Here is a 22,733-nt window from a genome sequence, read left to right as displayed (position 1 = left end):
GAGAGGAAGGGGCTTCATTGTTAGTTTTATTGAGAATAAATACTATATTTGATTTCTTTTATACCTGGTCCAGAGCCTGGTACATAATACATTGCTAAGGAAGTTGAATTATTGCTAAGTTACTTTATTTCACCCCTTTCCTATCAAAACACAGGTTAGAATATTTAAAAATATTCAAAAATGCTTAAAAATGTGGGGAATACTGAGAAATGTTCATTTGTTTAAAAGGCAATGGATAGAGGGGGGCAGGGATGGCTAGTGGTGACAAAAACGTGCTTTACAGCCCAGAATTGTGGGTTCAGTCTGTAATGCTGCCTGTGTGTACTGAGAACAGTCCTGGAAGCTCTGTTGTCTGGGATTTCCTGATGGCACCAGTGTGTGCAATCTCCAGTGAGCACCACATCTCAAAAGGGTGCAAGCATCGCAGCAACAACCTGCAAGCTCTACTACTAGAATGTATGCTGCATCACAAAAAAATGAATATGACTCTTGGCGAGCACATGTCCAGGCATTGTATATAAAGTATGTGACCCCTGACTAACATCTCAGCCGAGTATGTAATCACCATAGCCAGATATATGGACCACACTTCTCTCCCCCACCAGACATTTGCAACAAAAGCATCAGCAAAGGGAAAGGAAGTGGAAAAAATGAATGTTGGGTTACATGTGGCATAAAAATGTTTTCCTCTCATATGATATATGATCGTGACAATAGCATGAAAGGAGAAAAGGAGTATTATTGTGATGTTTTATGTCTTGATGATTAATTGTTGTAGATTTGAGATAACATTTTTATTTAAAATTAGAAAATATTTTATAATGTTTAATATTGATGCATGTTTATTAAGATACTTTAGATAAGGGCTGGAGTGATAGCACAGTGGGTAGCGCATTTGCCTTGCATGCGGCCGATCTGGGTTCGATTCCTCTGCCCCTCTTGGAGAGCCCAGCAAGCTACCGAGAGTATCTCGCCTGCACGGCAGAGCCTGGCAAGCTACCCGTGGCATATTTGATATGCCAAAAAAACAGTAACAAGTCTCACAATGGAGACGTTACTGGTGCCCGCTTGAGCAAATTGATGAGCAACGGGATGACAGTGACAGTGACTTTAGATAATTATTTTGCACTTATGTAACCTTCTCATGACTTTTTTTTAAAAAAGCTCAGCTCTTCTTATTTACTAGTACATTTAATTTGAGACCATATCTAGTGGTTCTTAGGGCTTATTCCTGCCTCTGCACTTAAGGGTCACTCTTGGCCAGGCTCCAAGGATCATATGGAGTGCTGGGGATGGAACTTGGGTCAGTTGCATGTAAGGCAAGCAAGCACCTTATCCACTGTACTATCTGTCCAGCCTCTCTGATTATTTTAAGGTTGGGATTTTGTTCAGAACTCAGAAATATTACCTTAAATGTAATTCACTTATATATTAGGTTTTGTGATGTTCCTTACATATATATTTTTCCTACCAGTTGAAATTTGTCTGAAACTGTTATCTGTTGTGAACTGTCTATGAATGCTGAGGTCTAGTTTGGGAAAGGACTACTCTTTATTGGTTTCAGATTTCACTGTTCTAACATTTATATGCAGACCCAGTGCCATCATATGAAAGGAATTATAATAAATATAATTAAGGAACAGCATTATATCTACCTCTAATTGTTCTGTTAGGGAAAATAACAATTTTAATGTGTGAAATCATTGAAGTCATAATTTTATAAATTTATCTTTGTCTAAATGCCCCCTTTTTCATATATATGTACATTGAAATATTCTATGTTCACACATTTTTATTGTGTATTTATGTGCATATGTGTGTGAATAGATTAAGCTTTATTCTTATTTTTGATTGACAGTAATGAATTCTGAATGTTACAATAAATCAGATTACACTTTAGCTGAAATACTATTGTGATGATTTATCAGGATTTTTAATCTTTCAAAGACCACCTTAAGACCTACAGTTAGAGCCAGGGAGAATGATATTATAGTAAAAGAACAGCAGAACAATTTATTAAAGAGTGTTATTTCCTGTGTCCCCTTTTTATATACTGGTTTGAGCATTATTTTGGTTTTGTGTGTTTGAGTTCAGATAAAATACTTAGAATTCAGTTTTATCTTATTAACAGCATGTATTTTTAAATTTGTAGCAGTAAACACTAAGGTTCAATTGATTTGTATTAACAATTGTTGATTTTCTGTGAATTTTAGAAGTGTTTGAGCTAGTAAAGGTAGATAGAAACATAGCCGATTAACAAATGTTAAGTATCAGTCAGAACTAGGCCCTCTGGTCTCAGAGGTTTTGGCCGTGCCATGGAAAGTGAGACAGTCACCATTACTCATATTTGGTAATAGTGTTCTCTTGAGATATTACAAACTTTTTGAGGTCAGAAAAAAACATTTTTGCAGAAGTTTTAAAGTTATATGTCTGGAAAAATTTTAAAAAGACGTTGTACAAAATAAAATATGAAGGCATATTTCTGCTTTTTTCCTTTTTCACCATGTAAGGGTAACCTTTATTTTGGGAACTTTCTTCTAGATTGTCTGTTCAAGATTAGAGAACAACCCCAGTATGGAGGTATTTTATTTTAAAGCATAGTAATTAGATAAATAAATACAACTAACTTATTACCCACTCATTTCTCATCTGCAAGTAGATGGTAAATAAACATATACTTTGTTTCCATTTTTTTTCAGAACATAATGTTTGGAAATATATTTGATTTTAGCTAATGTCCCTTTTATTTTGATAGAAAGCTTCAGAAAAGCTTGTTTTCATCTTCTCAAAGCTATGTTCAGATTTTTTGTTCTTTTTTTGTATTTTGGGCCATGCCTGGTAGGTACTCAGGGCTTGCTCCTGATTCTATGCTCAGGAATCACTCCTGGCAGAGTACTGGGATGATATATGGTGCTAGGGTGAAATTCTGGGTTGGCCATGTACAAGGTAAGCTCTTTGCCTGCAGTACTATTGCTCTAGCCCTCATATTCAGATATTTTTTATACATAACCTCATTCTTTTACCCTTTTGATTGCTACTAATTTAGCCTTTTTCTTTTTTCCAGATCATTCAACTTCAAGTGGCACATTGTCTTTTAAACCTAGTCGGTCAATGGTTGCTCTTCCTACTGCCCATGTCATGCCATCTAACTCCAGCTCTTCAGCTTCCAAACATAGAGAATTACTGGTATCTGATGACTCAAAATGGAGTACCACCCTCATGCAGACATTTGGAAGCTTCAGTAGGGGGGAGCAGGATTCATCACTAGATATGAAGGATTTTCGGCCTCTCCGGAAGTGGTCATCTTTATCCAAACTCACTGCCTCTGATAACTGCAGCCAGGGTGGCATCATGCACACAGAAGAGTCAAGAAGTGGTTTGGGAAAGGCAGGGAGAGGGAAGACCTCAACATCACAGATAAGGACAACTGGGCCTACCTGCTTACATGATAGTATGGAGATGCTTAAGCTCGAGGACAAGGAAATAAATAAAAAACGGTCATCAACATTGGATTGTAAATATAAATTTGAGAGCTGTAGCAAAGAGAGCATTAGATCCTCTCCCTGTGCACTTAGGAGACAAACTGTAGACATGACTTTTAGTGCCTTACCGGAAAGCAAACCCATTATGACAAGCTCACAGGCTTTTGAACCGCCGAAATATTTAATGCTTGGTCAGCAGGCAGTAGGTGGAGTTCCTATTCAGCCTTCTGTGAGGACACAGATGTGGCTTACAGAGCAATTGCGGACAAACCCTTTGGAAGGTCGAACTACAGAAGACTCTTACAGTTTAGCTCCTTGGCAGCAGCAACAAATCGAAGAACTTAGACCAGAAAGTGAACCACCAATGCAGGTAAGATTCAGAATCTAGTGTTTGCCTCCCTCCAGTGGATGCAGGTTAAATAGCACACTTCATGTAAGTGTGTACACATAGTTGGATTGTTTTGCCTTTCCTTTTCCCTGCTATACGCTTAAGCATTCTGAACTTGAAAAATTACTAGAGTGAAAGTAATTCGAAACTAATTAGTAAAAAGTTTAAAAACCTTGCTCCTACTTTGGGTGTTAATTTCTTTCTCATTTGTAAAGTGGGTACAGAAATAAAAGTGACCAAAATGTACTCAGTCAAAGGAAACTTGAAAGTAGATGTATTGGTATAATGGGAAGGTCATTGAGTGGAGAGAACAAAGTCTTGGAATTGTTTCTGGCTTATAAGACTCTGAACTTGTATAATTCTCTGTCACTTTATATTTAAAAAATACCTGGGCTATGTGTTTTCATCTGTGAAATGACAAGATGGGACCGAAGTCATTTATAAAGTTTTGGTAATGACTGATATTCAGGTTTATAGAGTAGATGTGATATTAAAAAAAACAAACGTTGGAACTCGAGAACTTGAGGGATAGTACAGACGTTAAGGCACTTGCATGCAAGTGTGGCTGTGACAGTGGTTCAAATCCCAGTGCTGTACATGGATCTGCGCTCAGGAATCACTCCTGGTGGGGCTCCAGGGACCATATGTGGTTCTGGGGATCAGAATAGGCTGGGCCATTTGCAAGGCAAGCACCCTGCATGCTGTGCTCTCTCTCTCTGGTCTATAGAATTTTACAATTATGGAATTTGGCTAAGATTTTAATTTAGTACCAGCAAAGAACTTTGTAAATACTAGGATTTTTTTTTTTTTTTAAATCTCATTTGCTTCTAACATCTGCCTTCTCTTTTCTCTCTCAAAAGATATTTTGTACTGTGGAAGTTTATCTCTTAGGAGTATGTCCAGAATAATTTCTGAGCCAATCTGAGTCCTATGTGCACAATATTCTTTGCCATGATTTCCTGCTAAACTAGGTAAAGTACAGGGTAGTGTTAAACTCTGAAGCATTTTTCTTTGTGAATGAAGGGAAGTCATTTGTGCGCTTAGTTAGGATGTAGGCCACTAAGCACAATGCCTACACTATTTTTGGTTCTTTCCACTGCTGTACATCACTACTCTCCTACCTAATCCAAAAGCTAGCTAAATCCTCTAAGATCTATGATTAAAAAAAAAAAAAAGTCAATAGCTTTTTCCTTGAGAAGAGGTGACCTTTTCCATATCCCTCTTGATTTTGTTTTATTTTCGTGTGTGTGTGTGTGTGTGTGTGTGTGTGTGTGTGTGTGTGTGTTGGGCGGTGGTAGGGGTAGGGTGGGGAGTATAGAGGAATGAGAAGGGAGGGTGAACACTTCAATTTACATCAGCAGCCATTATATTTCTTTAACCTTATAGTGGCTTTTCCTGACAGTAGAAAAGATGCAGTCTTTCTGACGGTTGTTTGTCTTTTATTTTTTGGCCACAACCCTTAGTACTCAGGGCTTACTCCAAGCTACTGTGCTCAGGAATCACTCCAGGGAGGGCTCAGGGAACCAAATTTAGTGCTAGGAATCAAACCTAAGTGAATTCTCAACTGTGTGCAAGGCACACATTGTAACTCCTATATGTCTGGTCCCATTTATCATGTTGTTTTGTTTTGGGGCTACACCTACCTGTGCTCAGGTCTTACTTACTCCTAGTTCTCTGCTCAGGAATTGGTGCTTGGGGAAACATAAGGGGGTATTGGGGATAGAATTGGGTTGGTTGTGTGCAAGGCAAACACCCTACTTCACTGTATTTTCGCCATCTCCCCCTCTCCATTTATCTTTTTAAAATTGTATTGCCTTGGATGTTTCAAGTTCAGAGTTGTAGTTATTGAAAAGAGGAAGATTGGGACTAGAGAGACTACAGGTGTTGAGGTTCTTGCCTTGTGGTATAACTAGCCCTATGCCCCTCAGATGGCCTCTCCCTCAACCTGCTTAGCACTGCCTGGAGTTACCCTTGAGTACAGCCTAGTTTAACTCCAGAATACTGTTTGTTGTAACTCAGCCAGTCATCCCACAAAAAAAAGGAAGTTGAAAATTTTGTATCTACTTAAATCATGGAGGAACATATCAACAAAAATATTGGTATCTATTATGCTTATTGCAAATATTTTACTGGATGATTTGTTTCATATGTGAAAAAAATATAAAACTTGAAAAGTAGGTTAAATATTTAGCTTTCATTATTTTTTAACATGATATATGAAATGTATTTCAAATATGAAGTATTATTAAATGTAAAATCATCTGAAAAAAAAGTATTTATTTTTATTTTATTTTTGAATTAAATATTCTTTTAAAGATCCATGTAATTTCTATTGGAAGATGTAGGCACTGACATTTTCAGACAATGGGCTATGACATTATTATATGCATTCAGTAGGTATATATAAAGGGCAGAGTACTTTTTTTTGTATACATATTGTATAATATAATTTGTAAATGTGTTTCAGCTTTTCTGTATCATTTTGGTGTATAACTTTTAGAATTTTTGTTTGTTTTAGTTTTGTGGCCACAACTTGCCATGCTCAGGGCTTACTACTGGCTCTGAGTTCAGGAATCACTCCTGTCAGTGCTTGGGGGACTATATGAGGTGCCAGATATTGAACCTGGGTTGTCTGCGTGCAAAAGCAAGTTTATAACCCTCTGTACATTCAATCTGGGTATCTTTTAGGCATTTTAAAGCATGATGTTACTTTAAAAGATGAGTAGATATTTGTTCAAAAATGTATTATTTTCCTGTTTTGCCAGAAGAGAAAAAATAATCAAAGATTAATTTCTAGGTAGTGGGAAATTCATTATTTTGTGTTGGTCTGCCCTCTTGTGTTCAAACTAGGAAATCTTGATCCAATTTAATTTGGGCAAAGTCTGAAAACAACTCACTAAATCAAAAGTAGTTATACTTAGATTGTTCTATGGCCATATTAATTATGGCTGAATTTTATAGAGCAATTTAACTGATCTCTGGGTGATCTGGATATTGACCTTTTTAATACACACACATACTTTGCATTGGACAAATGTTTTTAACACAAATATAAAAGATAATACTAATATTGAAAAATAAATTAATTTTTAGGGGACTGAGAGACAGTAGTGAGGTGAAGGTACTTGCTTACTTGTGTCTGAATAGTAGCACTGTAGGACTGTCATCCTGTTGTTCATCGATTTGCTCAAGCAGGCACCAGTGAGGTCTCCATTGTGAGACTTGTTGCTACTGTTTTTGGCATATCCAATATGCCATGGGTAGCTTGCACAAGTGGTGAAAGTGCTTGCCTACATGTGGCGACACTCTTCCATCACTGGCCCCACATTTGGTTGCCCCGAGCACTGTCATGAATCACTCCTGTGCACAGAGCCATTACTAACCCTTGATCACTTCAGAGTGTCGTGCCCAACAATTTAATTCATTTTTAGCACCCTGTAAATTAGATTTTATTTTAAAGTAAAAAGTATTTAAGCAATAGCATTTTAATTTTTATTATGTTGTTTTATTATAACTTAATCTTTACACATCAGGATAAATAGTAGCACATCAAGACTGTCGTAGCACTGTTGTCCCATTGTTCATCCATTTACTTGAGTGGGCACCAGGGTAAATAGTAAGTTCCATTAAGAGAATGAGCTTTTTATTCTACTTGATCATCTGAGTTGGAGTATTCTATAACCAATAAGCATATAGTTAAAATTTCTATTAAAGGCAGAATGAAAGCAAAAATATTATTTCAGTTTTACTTAGGAAAAATCATTTCTTCACAGTTTATAGTTTGAAATTGATGTTGTAATGAGAACATTGTGATGAAAGAAACAATTTATATCAAAATTTCCACATATTTTTAAGATCAGTATAGCTAATTGAAGAAGTTTTTGTTAGTGTTATTAGGGCTCTCCACCCATAAATGAGGCTTGCTTAAGAAATTCTCATGGCAGTATGAGACCCCTCTTCCCTCTTAGATATCTATGGGTCACCACTGTTCAGTTCTGTAGCTCTAGTACCTCTGAGAAATTCAGGAAAAAATTTAAAGCTATGTCTCCTGTACTATTCTGATAACAGCACTCGTGTTGCAAATTTAGGTCAATATTGATTTTAAGATTCTTTTAGTATCTTTTCTAATTATTACTATGTAAATATAACTGAAGTCAAAATTGAATTATAGAATGGAGGAATGAATGATCTTAGATTTTAAACTGACTCAACTTACATTTTAAATTTTGGTGAATTCAACACAAATTATTGATTATTCTGATGAGTTCTTGAAGACATTTTCAGTAACCAGAGCAAATATTTTGCAAAATAATTGATAGATTGGCTTTCCTGGGTCTTCTTTATGTCTTCTTTATAGTAGAATTGCAGACTTCCCTTACAAATAGATGTTTATTATCTGGTTGACAGAGTAAGAAAACTTGCTGTATACTATCATAAATAACTGTAGAACAGGCAGTTCGTTTCAAAATCTAATGAGAAAATTAGTTAATTTTGAGAGAAAATTCAAGTTTAATTTTCTCAATGGTGGAAACAATTTTTATTTTTTATATTGCTACATTGTGAAGCTAGAAGACAACCTATATAAAATCACTCTAAAGTCTTAAGATTTTGTGATTATATAGCAAAATTTCACCAAGTACTTGATAATTGACTGCAGTCTTAAACTTAGATTTATTAATTATTAATAATGATAACTGGACACTATTAGATGTTTAAATGAACACTTCTCACCTGTTGATCATAATATCCTAAAGAAAACAGATAGTTGGTTTGCCTCCATCTACTAGAATTCTTTATTTTAGTGGGGACAAACCTAACTCTGCTCAGGGCTTACTTCTGCCTCTGTGCTCAGGGATCACTCCTGGTAGGACTGGAGGAGTCATATTTGGTGTTGGGGATCAAACCGAGTTTGGCCGCAAGGTGCACACAGTAATATTTCTCTGGTTCCAAGAATTCTGTAATTCTTGGAAGACAGTAAAGCTTAGAAAATTTTATTTTTATAATTATAATTGTGGAAAAATTTATTTTGGCTACTAGATTTTCATAAACATTTAAACATGTTAGTAGAGAAAAGGTATAATTTCTATTTTATAATATAGGTATTGATTGAAGATTAATGATGACAATAGATGTGATGAGTTGGGGAGATACTTCAAATTATGATATGTCACTTGAATAAATATTTTGATAGTTGGTAAAGACCTGAAATATAATAAATATCAAGGAAGATTTTACTATAATATCTAGGTTACATTTATCCAAAAGAGTGAAGGTAATGCTGTGCATTTGAAGCAAAGTTTATCAGTGAAATTTGAAAAACAAACTAATTCACCCTTAGAAAAGATTTGGGATAGAAACTTGTAAGCTGTTTTGAAGAAATTAACACTTGCACTATGCACACTAGTAGTCATTTAAAAGTTAATTTAGGAAAGTAAAGTTTTCATGTTTACAAGATCCAGCAGATGAACACATTTTCTAACAAATTGTTTTCTCATGAATCTTCACAAGGAGATTCTTCTTCTGTTTAGGAAGTGGTCTTTTACGTGGTATTGTTTTCCTCTCTTCATTGGATGACAGATTTTTATGTTGATGGTGATAATTTGCACACTTGAGTTACTGCAGAGCTTCAGAGAAGCATCACGATGATGCAGATCAGCAAGAGACATATTAAAATGAGACAGAAATTGACAAATAGGTTCTGGAGATTTTGACGTGCTTGTTGAGGCATTTCAATGGTTGATGCTCTTCTTATAGCAGAGCGAGTGAGGTATTGGACTTTCTCCATCACGCCAGGAAGTGTGAAGTTTTAATGGTCAAGAGAAAGATAAAAAGCTGGCAGTCAAATCTGATATTATTGACGTCTTTTAGATAGCCTAGAATGTAAAAAACAGTAAATGGTATAGGATCATGTGTAACCTATTCTCTGACTAGGTAAAACACAATTTTGTATTAGTTTATCTCCTGCACATTTGTGTTTGTGAAATCAAGGATCTCTAGAACCTGTTAGCATATGTGCATAGATATATATTTCTTTGTCTCTATTTTAGAAGGTTGCCATAAGTACTGTTTGCAGTGAAACTGCAGTCTATTCCTCTCAAATTAATTAGAGGCATAAAGTACTTTTTAGGGTGCAGTCATTGGGTAACAGTTATTACTTATAGTTTCATTACTTTTTCCAGAGCATGAAAATTTTGAGAATGTATTAGTATTTCCAGAATGTGTTATGAAAGAAATGCATATAGTAAATTTTCTCTGCATGTTGATTTTGACTAGAATATGGTTTATATGGTTTAGTTTTCCAGAATTACAAGTTCAAATATCTTTCCTTTTTTTAATTTTAATTTTTTTATTTATACTATTTACGTAAAATTTTAGCAAGATTTGATACTAAAAAATATGAGAGTCAAGAATGTATAGTACTAAAATGATCATTTTGCTATGTCTAGACTGCCAATGTCATTTTCTATTTGAAGACTATGAGGCTCAAGAAGGCATAGTACTGAAAAGAACATTTCACTATCTCCAGACTGCCATAGATATTTCCTGTTTACAGTAACCTATACTTAAGGGCAGTGATTTTTCTTTGCCTTCTTTCAGAGTTCCCACAGCTATTCTTCCTAGTTAATGTCTAGTAATCTATGCCAATAAAGCAAGATAAAATGTAAAATTGTATGTCATTATAAAGAAATTGGATAACAGATGAAAAATTAACTGCAAATTAATTATCCAGAAGTAATAGGTATTAACATTTATGAATATATTTTTGTTGATGAGAATATTTTCTATGCATTTTGAAGGAGAATTAGAAATGGGATGAAAAATGAAACAATTATTCAGAGATAACAGCTGTTAATATTTATTGATTTTTAATGAATTGTTCTAATAAGTCAGGATGTAACTACCTACCATACTCTAGCAGCCAGATTTTATTTTCTCTGTGGTCCCTATTATCTCATGAAATCCGATTACATCCTGTCAACTCTGTTTCTAAGAGACCAGTGCTCAAGAAAATAATACTGAAAGAACAGACAAGTTGCACCAAATATGATCAACTAAAGCATGGTGTTTACTGTTACAAGGAAACCATGTGGCTTAGGTTAGCTGCTGTGGTTTCAGTATTTTAACTTGTAGCTAGTAAGTTTTGGATTCTATAACAGACTGGGCTTTCTTTTCGGGACTCTGGTCTTCTTTATACTACTGGTTTCTGTAAGGAGATCCAAGCAACCAACTTATATCAAATGTCACCTCTTAAAGTTGGCAATATACTTATATTCTTCAGTATATATAAATGCATCTAGCATATATTTTTCATTGTCTAACAGAAAAACTAAAAGCTGTTATTTATAACTGTATGTAGAAAACAATAGTTTATACTTCATCTATAAAGTCTTCATCTAGATAAATAAATTTTTGATTATATACCTTATTGCTAGATTTTGTATTCCTGTTAGACTCTAGAAATAAAGAATTCTTAATTTATCTTTTAAGCTGTTAGTATATAAACTCAGTAGAAAGTTCAGTGGAATGCTACTTTGTCATTAGATGAAAATCTGCCTTTTGAGACAAAAGGGAAGAAATGAGGTGATTGTAATAAGTGAAATAGTAAATGGCCAACAATTAATAGTTGATTTTACATATATAAAATATGAATTACTAAAGCAAACAAACTGTCACAACAAAACTAACTTCTAGATTGAGTGAACAATGGTGATTACCAGAGGAAAAGGGCAGGTAAGGTGGAATGGATGAGCAGATCCTTCTGGTGTGGTTGATATTTTGGTAGGAGTGCTGACAGTTACAGACTGAATTACAGTTACAGCACAGAAACTAAATCTCTTAAACTAAAACCCATACTTACAGAAACAAGAAACAAGTATAAGTTAATGAAAAAGATGTTTTTGAATAGGATATTACCTGTAGATCTCCCACCCTCTCTTTTTGAAGTGCTGTATCCTGAACTCACGAAGACTCTTAGAATGAAAGGCATAGGCTCTGTCACTGAGCTATGAAAATGCCCAAGAAAATGTTCTTTTAAGCTAATTTTGCTTTCATTTACTTCTCTTAGAGTGAATTTGTACAAATGGGGGAGGAGGGTGGTGAAAAAGATTTCCTCTGTGAGATTAGCCCTAAAGTCTTTTTTAGCTTGTTTATTAGTGAGTTCTTCTGTTTGCAACCATTTTCACTTTTCTAAGGTCCATATGGTGAAATTCAAAATAGTCGATTTAGAAAGACAAAAAAAAAAAGATTTCCTTTATATGTTTAGTCAGTTTATATAAGGATATATAAAATACAGTTAAGAAAGAAATACGACATGACAACTTGGTAAAAATAATATAAAAAATAAATAATTAAAAGTAAATTTAAAACTTAAAAAGAAAGGAGTAAGAGAGACAGCCCCATGTGCTGAACACATGCAGTCTTGATCCTCAGTGCATGATCCCTGAACACTGCTGGAAGGGCATCCAGCACAGAAAGAAGTAGTCTCTGAGTACCACTGGTGGGGTCCTCAAAACAAAGATATAAGGATGAATATTTTAAAACTCCTGTTTGAACTTAAATTGTCCTCAGTACTTCAGATGTTCTAAAACCTGAATTTAGAAATGAATTATTTGATGAAAAATGGTAAAAGTGGAAGTTGTGGCCAGAGAGAAAGCACAGCTGGTAAAGAGTTTGCTGTGTTCAGAGCTGACATGGTTCGATCCCTGGCACCACTTGTGGTCCCTTGAACCCTGCCAGAGGTGATCCCTGAGCTCAGAGCCACTGGTAAGCCCTCAGCACTGCTGAGTGGTAGCCCCCAAAATAAAAACAAAAAAGGAAGAAAAGGAAGTTAACCACTTATTCCTGATGAACACAGAAAGGCCATTTCCTATCTTGACACCGATGAGTAATAATTGAGTTACTCGTTCAAACCATGCCACGTTTCCATTAATGCACATTCCCTTTTATGATTCTGTCTTTTGCAAATATTTTTCTGGCTCTGCCTGGAAGCTCTCTCCTCATCTGTCTCCCTCTACTTTTGATTCTCTGCCAGGCAAACTTCAGTGGAATTTTAAGACCCAATTTAAATATTATTTCCTTTTAAAAACTATTATTTCCTAGTAAAATTTATTGAATGATAAGCACCAATTTATTGAACAAAAATATTATTTTCTAATATTGTTTCCTAATGAAATCTTCCAATGTTCATTCAGGCAGAATTCATTATGGATTTTGTTGACTTTTAGGATATCTACCAGACTATACTATAATCTTGACTTACGTGTCTATGCCCCCAGCTAGACCTCTTGTTCACTAGCATAAAGAACCAAGTTTTTACTTTATATCCTAGGGCTTAATTGTGTAGTATCTGATTGTTTATACTTTGTGTCAACGTGCATAACTGGTATCATTTGAGAACCTCAGTTTGATCCCTAGAACCTTAAAATAAAAACAAAACCCAAACTCCCGAAATGTTATTTTGGTTGAATTATTTTCCTTTTTTTATTTCTGAGTTTAGAGTATCAACTTGATGTTACTAAGCTGCTTCTGGTTTGTTATGAGAAGAATTATATAATATTAAAAGCCAACACATTCTCAACTGCTGAATTGATCAGATAATGAAATGTGTTCTTCACTTTAAAACTCTGCCTTGAGGAAAATTTATTAACAACATGCAGATTCATTCTCTGACTCTGCCTTTCTCTCTCTCTCTCTTTCTCTCTCTCTCTCTCTCTCTCTCTCTCTCTCTCTTTCTCTCTCTCTCTTCCCCACCCCGCCATTCTCTCCCTCCTTCTCTTCCTCTCTCTCATCCTCTCTCTCCTTCTCAACCCTTCTCCCTCTCTCCCTTTTCCTCCCTCTTTCCCTCCCTGTTTTGGGTATCCACTGTCAGTACTCAGGGCTTACTTCTGGCTCTGTTCTCAGGGACAGTCCTGGTGCAGCTCAGGACTGTATGGTGTGCTGAGGATCAAACCTGGGTTCACCATATGCAAGGCCAATGCCCTACCTGATGTACTATTTGCTCTGGCCGAGACCTTTTTTTTTTTTTTAATTTGGCTCATTACTGTTGCTATTTCATCTGCATACTTATCTTCATTATCATTCATTTTATTGAAATCAACTTATTTGAAATTAAAATGTTCTTTTTAACCTGTAGTAGTGGATGTCTCAGATTATTTTTATGGAGGTTGGGTGGGAAATGAATGTAAAAGAGGGAGTGCTACCAAATTCTTAAGGAAAAATGAGTGCTAGTTAAATGTACCTGTCTCTTTATGTTTAGGAAGCAAAAGAGTGTGTGCAGATATATTGTATAGATTGATGATATTTATTATTATAATTTTTAGGGGGGATGGGAAGAGTAATTTTTCACCGTTCTTCAAAGGAGTTATAAATCCTTGGGTTGTTTAATTTTCCCAATGTGAAGGGATCTTGTTTTGAAAGACTCGAAGGTGGAGTACTTTTTACTGAACACTAGAGGGCCTCAGTTGAATGTAAGTATGCTGGGTAGAGCTATACATTTATGCTTCCTTTTCATGAATTCATTTAGAAGGATTATTTCCTGGATTTCTAATGTTTAAGTTTCTTACTCATGTGGTAGTATAATCATTACTTTTTTTTTAATCACCACTGTTTTAATTCACAGTGTAGATGAATGTTATTAATTTTCATAATATTAAAAAAGCAAGTACTCTCTGTTTAAGCACCTCCTAGAAAACGAGTATACTTTAAGTATGTAGGAAGTACCAGAAAATCAGGAAAGCTAAGGATTTAACATGAGTTGAAGTAAAACACAAAAGTCTGGTTAGGTACCAGGGTTAGATTGATTAAAGGCACAATTGTTTTGTTATTGTTTTCTAAAGCCTGCAGTTAGTTTTGCCTTCAGGGTACATTGCTTAATAATAAGGACATCTACTACATTTTATATATCTAACTTTACAAATGATAAGGATAATATTATAGTCTCTTTTGTTCATTTCAGGTAATTTCTGTTATTCTGGAAAATTATTTATCTGGTTATTTAATAGAATTTCTGGTCTTTCTAGGAAATGTCATTTCTTGGAGCTATGCTGATGTAAAATTTTGGTACTGTAAAAAGAACTCCAGTCCATTTGAAGTGTGAGAATGTAATTTGAATAAGTATTTCAATACAAGTGTACAAATATGTATAGATAACACCTCCCTGAGTATGACTTTGTATAACATCAAAGGACAGACATTTCATGAATTTAAAGACAGGGATTTAAGGTATTTCAGAGGTAGGAAAAAACTGGAAATGTTTCTGTATGTCTTAAGGAAAACTATTTTTAGAATTAAAAAGTTTTAAAAGAGCACTAATTACTTGTCATAGGAACTTAAAATTTTATTTTGGGGCTGGGGGGATGCTTGAGCCATACCTGTTGTGTTTGGGGGCTACCCCAGCTCTTAGCTCAGGGTTTGTTTTTTCTAATGCTCAAGAAGTTGCAATGGGGAATTGTGCAAAATGTGTGCTCAACCATTAAATGGTTTCTTCAGTCCTTAACTTAGAATTCACAAGGTAAATTTCATTTTGATATATTGAAAATTAAAATGGTGAAATTGATGTGATATGTTTATCCTGAGTAAATTAAGATATAAGAATGAAAACACAGTTAGTATATTAAATTCAACACTGTACTAGCAAGAGTAGATTAGAATCTAATTAGAAATCAAATTTATTGTTTCATTGCAGTTTCTTGGTAATATTTATTTCTTTTGTTTCCTCCTCCCATTTTCCTTTGTACATAATTCAGGAGAAGAAATAAAAATGAGACATTTAGGAATTCTTGTGCTGCCCAAATAATGTCTTGTTATTTTTAAGATTCAGATTACTATTTAGTAACTTTAGAAAGCATTTTAGATATGTATTTTAAGATTTATAAACTTACTGAGTCTGATACTGAATTTTATAAGGAACTCAGTTTATTAAAATCTTAAATTTTCTGAAAGACCAGTTAAAAGTTGACTGAATTTTTGAGAGAAAAAAGTCTTAAAAATCATCTTAAAAGTAGTGTGTTAAAGATACATAAGCTCCACTTTATTAATATTCATTTTAAGGAATCATAATAATAATGGAATAGTTCATGGATGCTATACATGAATACTTAATAGCAGGTCACATGTAAATAGTTTAGTCTTACTCTTTATCTGCAGAGTAAAAAGATAACAAAATAAAATTGCTGGTTTTGTGTGTAAAAATTAGATCATTATCACCAAATATATTAACAAAATTGGAATGTAATTTTGTTAACTTCCTGACATTAAAATTTACATTAAATTGCAAAAAAATCTTTGCCTTATTTACAAGGTGAAGATTGAAGTGGCAAACCAATATTCAGAATCAAACATGAGTTACCACCCTTATCATTTTAAAATTTAACCTTATGCTTTCTGTCATTAAGTGTGGATGACAGAAAGCCCTCACTTATTTAGAAAATGAGCTGTTTGTCATACTGTTTGTCCTAGCTTTGATCTGAAATCTCTGAAGAGTCATTTACTTTTTTAAAGTTCACTAAGTTTGAATCACAGAAAGTAAGTACTTTTAAAATCAGGATAACAGATTTCTTACCTGGGCTGTAGTGATGATCACAGTTTAGGATATTGTGTTGTATGAAGTCTTGTGGGTGTTTTGCTGTAGAGTTTTCTGACTCTGTTACCAGATTTATAGAAGCAGTTGAAGTAGGTTGAAGAGTAAAAGTGCTCTAGGGAGGTCTAATGATGTCACACAGGAATTCTGGCCTTATGATTGGATGACCGTAGTCTTGTCACATGTAAATAAACTCTTTAAAATGTCATTTATCTTAACTTTAGCTGTGGAAAGGTCATTAACACTTTGTGCTTCATTTTTTTTGTCTCAAAAGCATAAGGAGTTAAAAAATAAATTTGGGATGTAGAAGGCTCTCTTTCTAAAGACTGATTTATCTTTGAACTTAGAAGTAATTCTATATTAATGATAATGTTGAAGAACTAAAATAATTTTAATAATTTGAGAATAATCAGATTGACTTAAGTCAAATAACTCATTGAGGAATTGTTGCTGCTATTGTTTGAATGTGGTAGCTTCATAATTTCTTCCAAGGCAATAATTAAACTGTATTAACTAAAGTGTGTATCTTCTCCTGGTTGTAGTTCTTTTTCCTCAAATCTTTATGTGTATAACATAGGGAGTGTGAGTGATAAAACAAGCTAGTAACTGATGTTTTTTACTGATGTTATATATAAGATATAAATATATATTTAACTTGTATTTTCTCAATCAGCGCTTTACTTCTACAATTATATACAACAATTCTTATATTTAAACTTACATGTCCGCCCAACATAAGTTGTAGCTTCAAATTTAGTATTGTTTAACAGCTGCATTAAATTATCATAAAATCGACTAAAATTTTAGTAACCTTCTGGCAATATTAAGAATAGCTTTCTAGCAAAAAAGAAAGTAGTCACAATACTTAGTGGCATTCTAACAATAATAGATTATCAAAATAGCTGTGCCTGTGATAGAAATTTAAGTTGTGTTATATTTCTAAAAGGATGTCTCATTTAATCCTGCAGTTCCTTTTTCAGAAAATGAATACATGAAAAAAGTTTTAAGTAGAATATGTTTAACTTCTTAGAATAGTTTTATAATATGTTATACTTTTCCCAGTTTTATATATTATATTAGTATATTATAGTAAAACTGGGAAAATAATTTTTTTGAAAAGCTGGATATCACTTTTCCTATTTTTCTTTAATGTATAATTAGATTTATATAAATTACTAGACCTAAAATTTCTTCTGTAATTCTGGAGGAGCAATTTGTAAATTATTAATTTTTTTTTTATCTTTGTAGTGTAGAGAAATCAACCTGTTTTACTTTCTGGTGTGCAACTAACCTGTTATAACAGTTGGGTTGTGTATCCTTAAATAGAGATGATATTAACTTATTCAAGAGAAATATATTTTCTCTAGAGAAAATCCTTTGTTATTTAAAGAATGAGATAAAACTAATAGAAAACAGTCTTTTCATCAAAACTTTGAACATTGTAAGGAAAATTTACACTTAAAATTAAGCCCCAAATTAAGAAAACACACAAATATTTGATAGTTTGCTCAGCAGCTTAAAGGTATTTTTTTCAGTCCTATTTGAACTCATTATTGTTATTACCAGTGATATCTGAAATACAAAAATTAGAAGCTTAAAGTGGTTTACAATAAGTTTTCAAAATGTACAATTGCCGGTAGTCCACCAGAGGATATGAGTATGAATCTAGTTAATTTTCTGATAGGTTGGCATGTGGTGGGGTCTGGGGGCAAAGGTAATTTGGACATAGATATAATAAAGTAGTACACCTTAGCTATGAAAATTTTAAGTTGCAGATAGAGAATTAATGAAAACTGTTACTAGTTTTAGAAGATTTGCTTTAAGTTTGTCTGCCAGTTACACATTCAGCTGAAAACTGAACTTTTGGGATATAGGTATGTTGCAGTCTGAGTACCTTTCGTTCTAAGAAAAGAACATTAGTAGCACTTAAATATTAAACTAAGAAACCAAGATTGCTGAATAAAATATTCAGTAATCTTATATTTGAAGATTCACTTAAAGAGTACACACATTTTTTAAATTTTTTTTTATTTTATTTTTAGTTTTTGGGTCACACCCAGCAGTGCTCAGGGCTTCTGGCTTTGCTCAGGAATCATCCTGTTGGAGTTTGGGGGACCATATATGGTGCTGGGAATCAAACCCAGCTTGGCACTAACCACTCCTAAAGATTTTGGCCATAGCACTGAGCTTGCTTGTTGGTTGAGGAGGGGAGGTTAAGGGATCCTTGAAACTACACCAATCTCAGTTACTATAGTGATATCAATGCTTTCAAAGAGTACTATCTCAAAGCACTACTTTGAGATTGCAAAATTAATTCTGTCTACAAATAGTGAATAACTGAAGAAACAAATATATTAGAGAGTTTTAAAAATATTTTTAGTATCATTTGTTTTCTGGACGGTGTGAGAGCACAGCAGGAGGGGCATTTGCCTTGTACGTAGCTGACCTGGGTTCGATTCCTCCATCCCTCTCGGAGAGCCCAGCAAGCTACCGAGAGTATCCCACCCACTCGGCAGAGCCTGGCAAGCTCCCCATGGCGTATTTGGTATGTTAAAAACAGTAACAGCAAGTTTCACAATGGAGATGTTACTGGTGCGCGCTTGAGCAAATCAATGAACAATGGGACATGCTACAGTGCTACAGTGCAATTTCTTTTTTAATCCTAAACTTTTTATTTATTACATTTTTCTTGGGGACAGTTCTGCATTTACAGAATCATTGCAAATATAGTTGAGTTCTTTTGTACCTCATCTGGTTTCCCCTACAAACAACCTACTTGGTTAGAATAACAGTTGTAGCAACCCCAGCACCACATGTTGATATCTGAGCACTGCTGAAAGTGATCCCTGTTTTAAAAAACATGCATGTGTGAATGTATGTGTATTGATCCTATGTAGACAATATTCTGAGAACAGTTCAGGATGCTTCAACAGTCTGCCAGAAACTCCATGCACAAAAAACCTAAGAATTCCTATGTTATAGGATAGCTGTTTTTCTTTTCTTTCTTTTTTTTTGAAAGGGGAAAGACTTAAATTCTCTAACAAGCTAATCCAGATCTCTTGGTTGCTTTTTTTTTAAGGCTCTCTTTTTAACTTCCTCTCATCACATTCCTTTGTGTCCTGTGTTCTGCCTGATACGGCTGCTTATGGCCCTTAGAGCAGGCTGTTCTATTTGAAACTTTCCTACTTTTTGTAGAAATGTGCTCCTGGCCTACCTCTATTCTCATTAATATTGATTCAGTTTTAAAATTCTGTGACGCTTTCTCGGCTTTATGCCAAACTATTTTGCAAGTACTTACTATCTTCTTTCTCTTGATTGTGTTTATTAGTATATAGCTTTCTGGACAAAAAAACCGTCTTCTGCTCTCATAGTACACACTTGTACTGCTTTTTATACTTTATAGTACTGTCAAATAGTATAGAACCTGCTTTGTAGTACTTTTTTCTACTTTATTTAAACATCGTGGATTACAAAGTTGTTAATGATGCATTTGTTACAGGAATTCAATATTTCAACCTCAATTCCACCACCACTGTGACCTTCCCTCCACCACTGTTCCCATTTTCTCAACCAACTCTCAAGTCTTCTCCTATAGCAGTCCCAAATAATCTATGTTATATTGCTTGTTGTTGGACTGGAGCGATAGCACAGCGGTAGGATGTTTGCTTTTCACGCGGCTGACCCGTGTTCGATTCTTCTGCCCTTCTCGGAGAGCCCGGCAAGCTACTGAGAGTATCGCGCCCACATGGCAGAGCTTAGCAAGCTACCTGTGGCGTATTGGATATGACAAAAATAGTAACAATAAGTCTCACATTGAGAGACGTTACTGGTGCCCGCTCGAACAAATCGATGAACAACGGGATGACAGTGACAGTGACAGTGATATTCCTTGTTACCACTAAATGGCTAATGTAATTATTAAAATATTCTTCAGTAAAAGATAATTTGCAAAAAATGTTGTATCTCACCATGGGACATTAAATTATTGTCGATTTACTAAGCTGTTGTCCTGAGTTGAGCCTTCTGTGTTAATGTTTTTGCTAAATGATCATAGTTGGCTTGTACATTATATTCCCATCTAATCTAGTGTGCTTCAACTGGGATGCTAGTATTATAGATTTTGGAGATAGCGTTCCCTAAATCCAAAATATTTAACTGAGCAGTGAACTTACATGGTGGCTGTGGTGGAATGTGAGTCTGGATGCCAGGATTTCTGGAAGTACAGGGGATGGGGAAAGGTCACCCATCACCACTCTGAGAATCAGCCATAAAAACCCTGGTCTACCTGAAATGTGTGGCAGTTTGGTGTTTTTGCTGAGCTCAGTTGTTAGGTAGTGAAATCCAGCCATTGGCCTGGCAGCAGGTGTTGGAGCGGGAGTGCAGTTGCCAGGGCTCTGTCAGGGTGGGGACTTGCCCGACCCCTCCTGAGGTTGCACTGGAGGTCTGGAGGTCTTAGCTAGGGACTGGTGCATCTGAGAAATTTTTGCAGCTAGTAGATCTCTTTCAAGATTTAATCATAAGTATTTGAGGCTGGGCCAATAGATGAACTTACATGGTGGTGGTGTTAGAATCTGTAGCGGTATTGCATATTGATTGGAATGAAACATTGTGTAAGTGAATGAAGGGGTAACTAGGAAAGATTTCAAGGTGGTAATGAGTAAGTAGTCCTGTAGAATTAAGTGTTAGGGACAATACCAAAAAAGCATAATTTGTCCTTAAAAAAAAGTTTTGGGGCCACACCCAACAGTGCTTCTTAGGGGTTACTGTTGACTCTGCATTCAGGAATCATTTTTTTCGGTGTTTGGGAGACAGGTACGGGATACAAGGTATTGAACCTGGGTTGGCTGCATGCAAGGCAAGCACCCTACAGTTGGATAATACTGAGTTGTCTTTGCTGCTCCTGCAGGGAGCTTAAGGTTTTTTGAGCCACTCCTACAACAGTCTAATAATCCTATATTGCATTTCTTTTTCCTTTATGTCATTTGTATGGTTTATTTAGCAATATCATTTTTGTATAGACACAGGAAGGAAATTGATGCTATGCCAAATAACATGGGAGTGGACTCCAAAATAATACTTACTATCGTACAGGTGTCACAACACTTGCCTTTCATGAGGCTGACTGATTCTGTCCCTGATGCTGCAGATGGTCTTCCAACTCTCCAAATGTGATCCCTGAGCACAGAGCTAGCAGTGAGCCCTGAGCATTGCCAGGTTTGCTCCCAACAAACAAATAAAACCCAAACCAAACCTCGAACACATTATGTTGCATATACTTTTACATTAATATTTAAACTGATTGTAGAGGTATGCTAACATAAAAAGGAACCTCAAGGTAGACCAGTCTTACAGAATTTGTGACAAAAAGTTACTTTTAATGGCAAAAGAAGCATTTAAATATTTAGAAAAATACACATTACAGTATAAATTTTTTATAATATATGCTTTAAAGATAGGAAACAAGAAGAAGAGAATAAGAAGTAATGGAGGGCTTCAGTTATATCAATGATATGGGTGAGAGGTCTAGCCATATACCCAAAACACAGATTTAACAGTATTGGAAACAGGAGATCTAAGCAGCAACCACTGAAACTTTGTAATGTTTCTATCAAGTTGACAGGCGGGGATGCAATGGGGGTTAGGATAGATTGGGGTTAATCCGAGAATACTGGTAGATGGAAGTTGACACTGGTGTTGAATTATTGTGTGCCTAAAACTCCACTGTCAATAATTTTGTAAATCATAGCTTTTTAGTCACTTTTCACTTGTCATCCCATTTGTTGTGCATTGATTTGCTCGAGTGGGCGCCTGTAATGTCTCCATTCGTCCCTGTTGTGTGCCAGTGTAGCCTAATGATATCTGCTCACTCCAGGAATACAAAGGGCCTCAAACCGTTCATTCAGTGTTTGGGCAAAGAAGTCTGACCCTGACCATCTCATAGGTGGGCAGCCACGAGTTCTTTTGACGTCCCATGGAATCTAGTCAGTAATAGCTCTAGTCCAGCGGTTGTCTCTATTTTTTTAGTAATAATTAAAAATAAATAATTTTTAAGAAAATATTTTGCATTTTAGAGGGGACCCATCCAGCAGTGTTGGGGGCTACTGCTCAGGGAGCACCCCAGATATTCTAAGGTTCATGTGGTGCATGAAGTTCTTGCATACAAAACACAATGTAGTTCTTTGAGCCATCTTCCTGGCCCCTACCTGAGTCTTAAAGGTACGTTTCTACTACCAACTTGAGAATTACAGCCTTAAAATTTGGAGCTACCTAAGTAAAAAATAATTAG

General features: G+C 35.1%; 2 protein-coding genes across 3 annotated transcripts in view; one reads left to right on the top strand and one right to left on the bottom strand.

Annotated features, from left to right (window-relative positions):
• CEP85L (centrosomal protein 85 like) overlaps nt 1-22,733 on the top strand; it is a 128,817-nt gene that overhangs the window by 31,134 nt on the left and 74,950 nt on the right. For both annotated transcript variants that reach the window (XM_055135900.1, XM_055135899.1), the window contains exon 3: nt 3,065-3,852. In XM_055135900.1, coding sequence (XP_054991875.1) covers nt 3,065-3,852 — 788 coding nt within the window. The remainder of the gene's footprint in view (nt 1-3,064; nt 3,853-22,733) is intronic.
• PLN (phospholamban) lies at nt 7,380-16,560 on the bottom strand. The gene is made up of 2 exons (XM_055135901.1): nt 16,430-16,560; nt 7,380-9,743 (listed from the first exon to the last, which is right to left on the bottom strand). The coding sequence occupies exon 2, from the start codon at nt 9,653-9,655 to the stop codon at nt 9,497-9,499; it is 159 nt and encodes a 52-aa protein (XP_054991876.1). The 5' UTR covers nt 9,656-9,743; nt 16,430-16,560; the 3' UTR covers nt 7,380-9,496.

This window comes from Sorex araneus, chromosome 4 (genome assembly GCF_027595985.1).
Source record: "Sorex araneus isolate mSorAra2 chromosome 4, mSorAra2.pri, whole genome shotgun sequence".
Lineage (NCBI taxonomy): Eukaryota > Metazoa > Chordata > Mammalia > Eulipotyphla > Soricidae > Sorex > Sorex araneus.
This window is presented reverse-complemented; position numbering and strand designations above follow the sequence as displayed.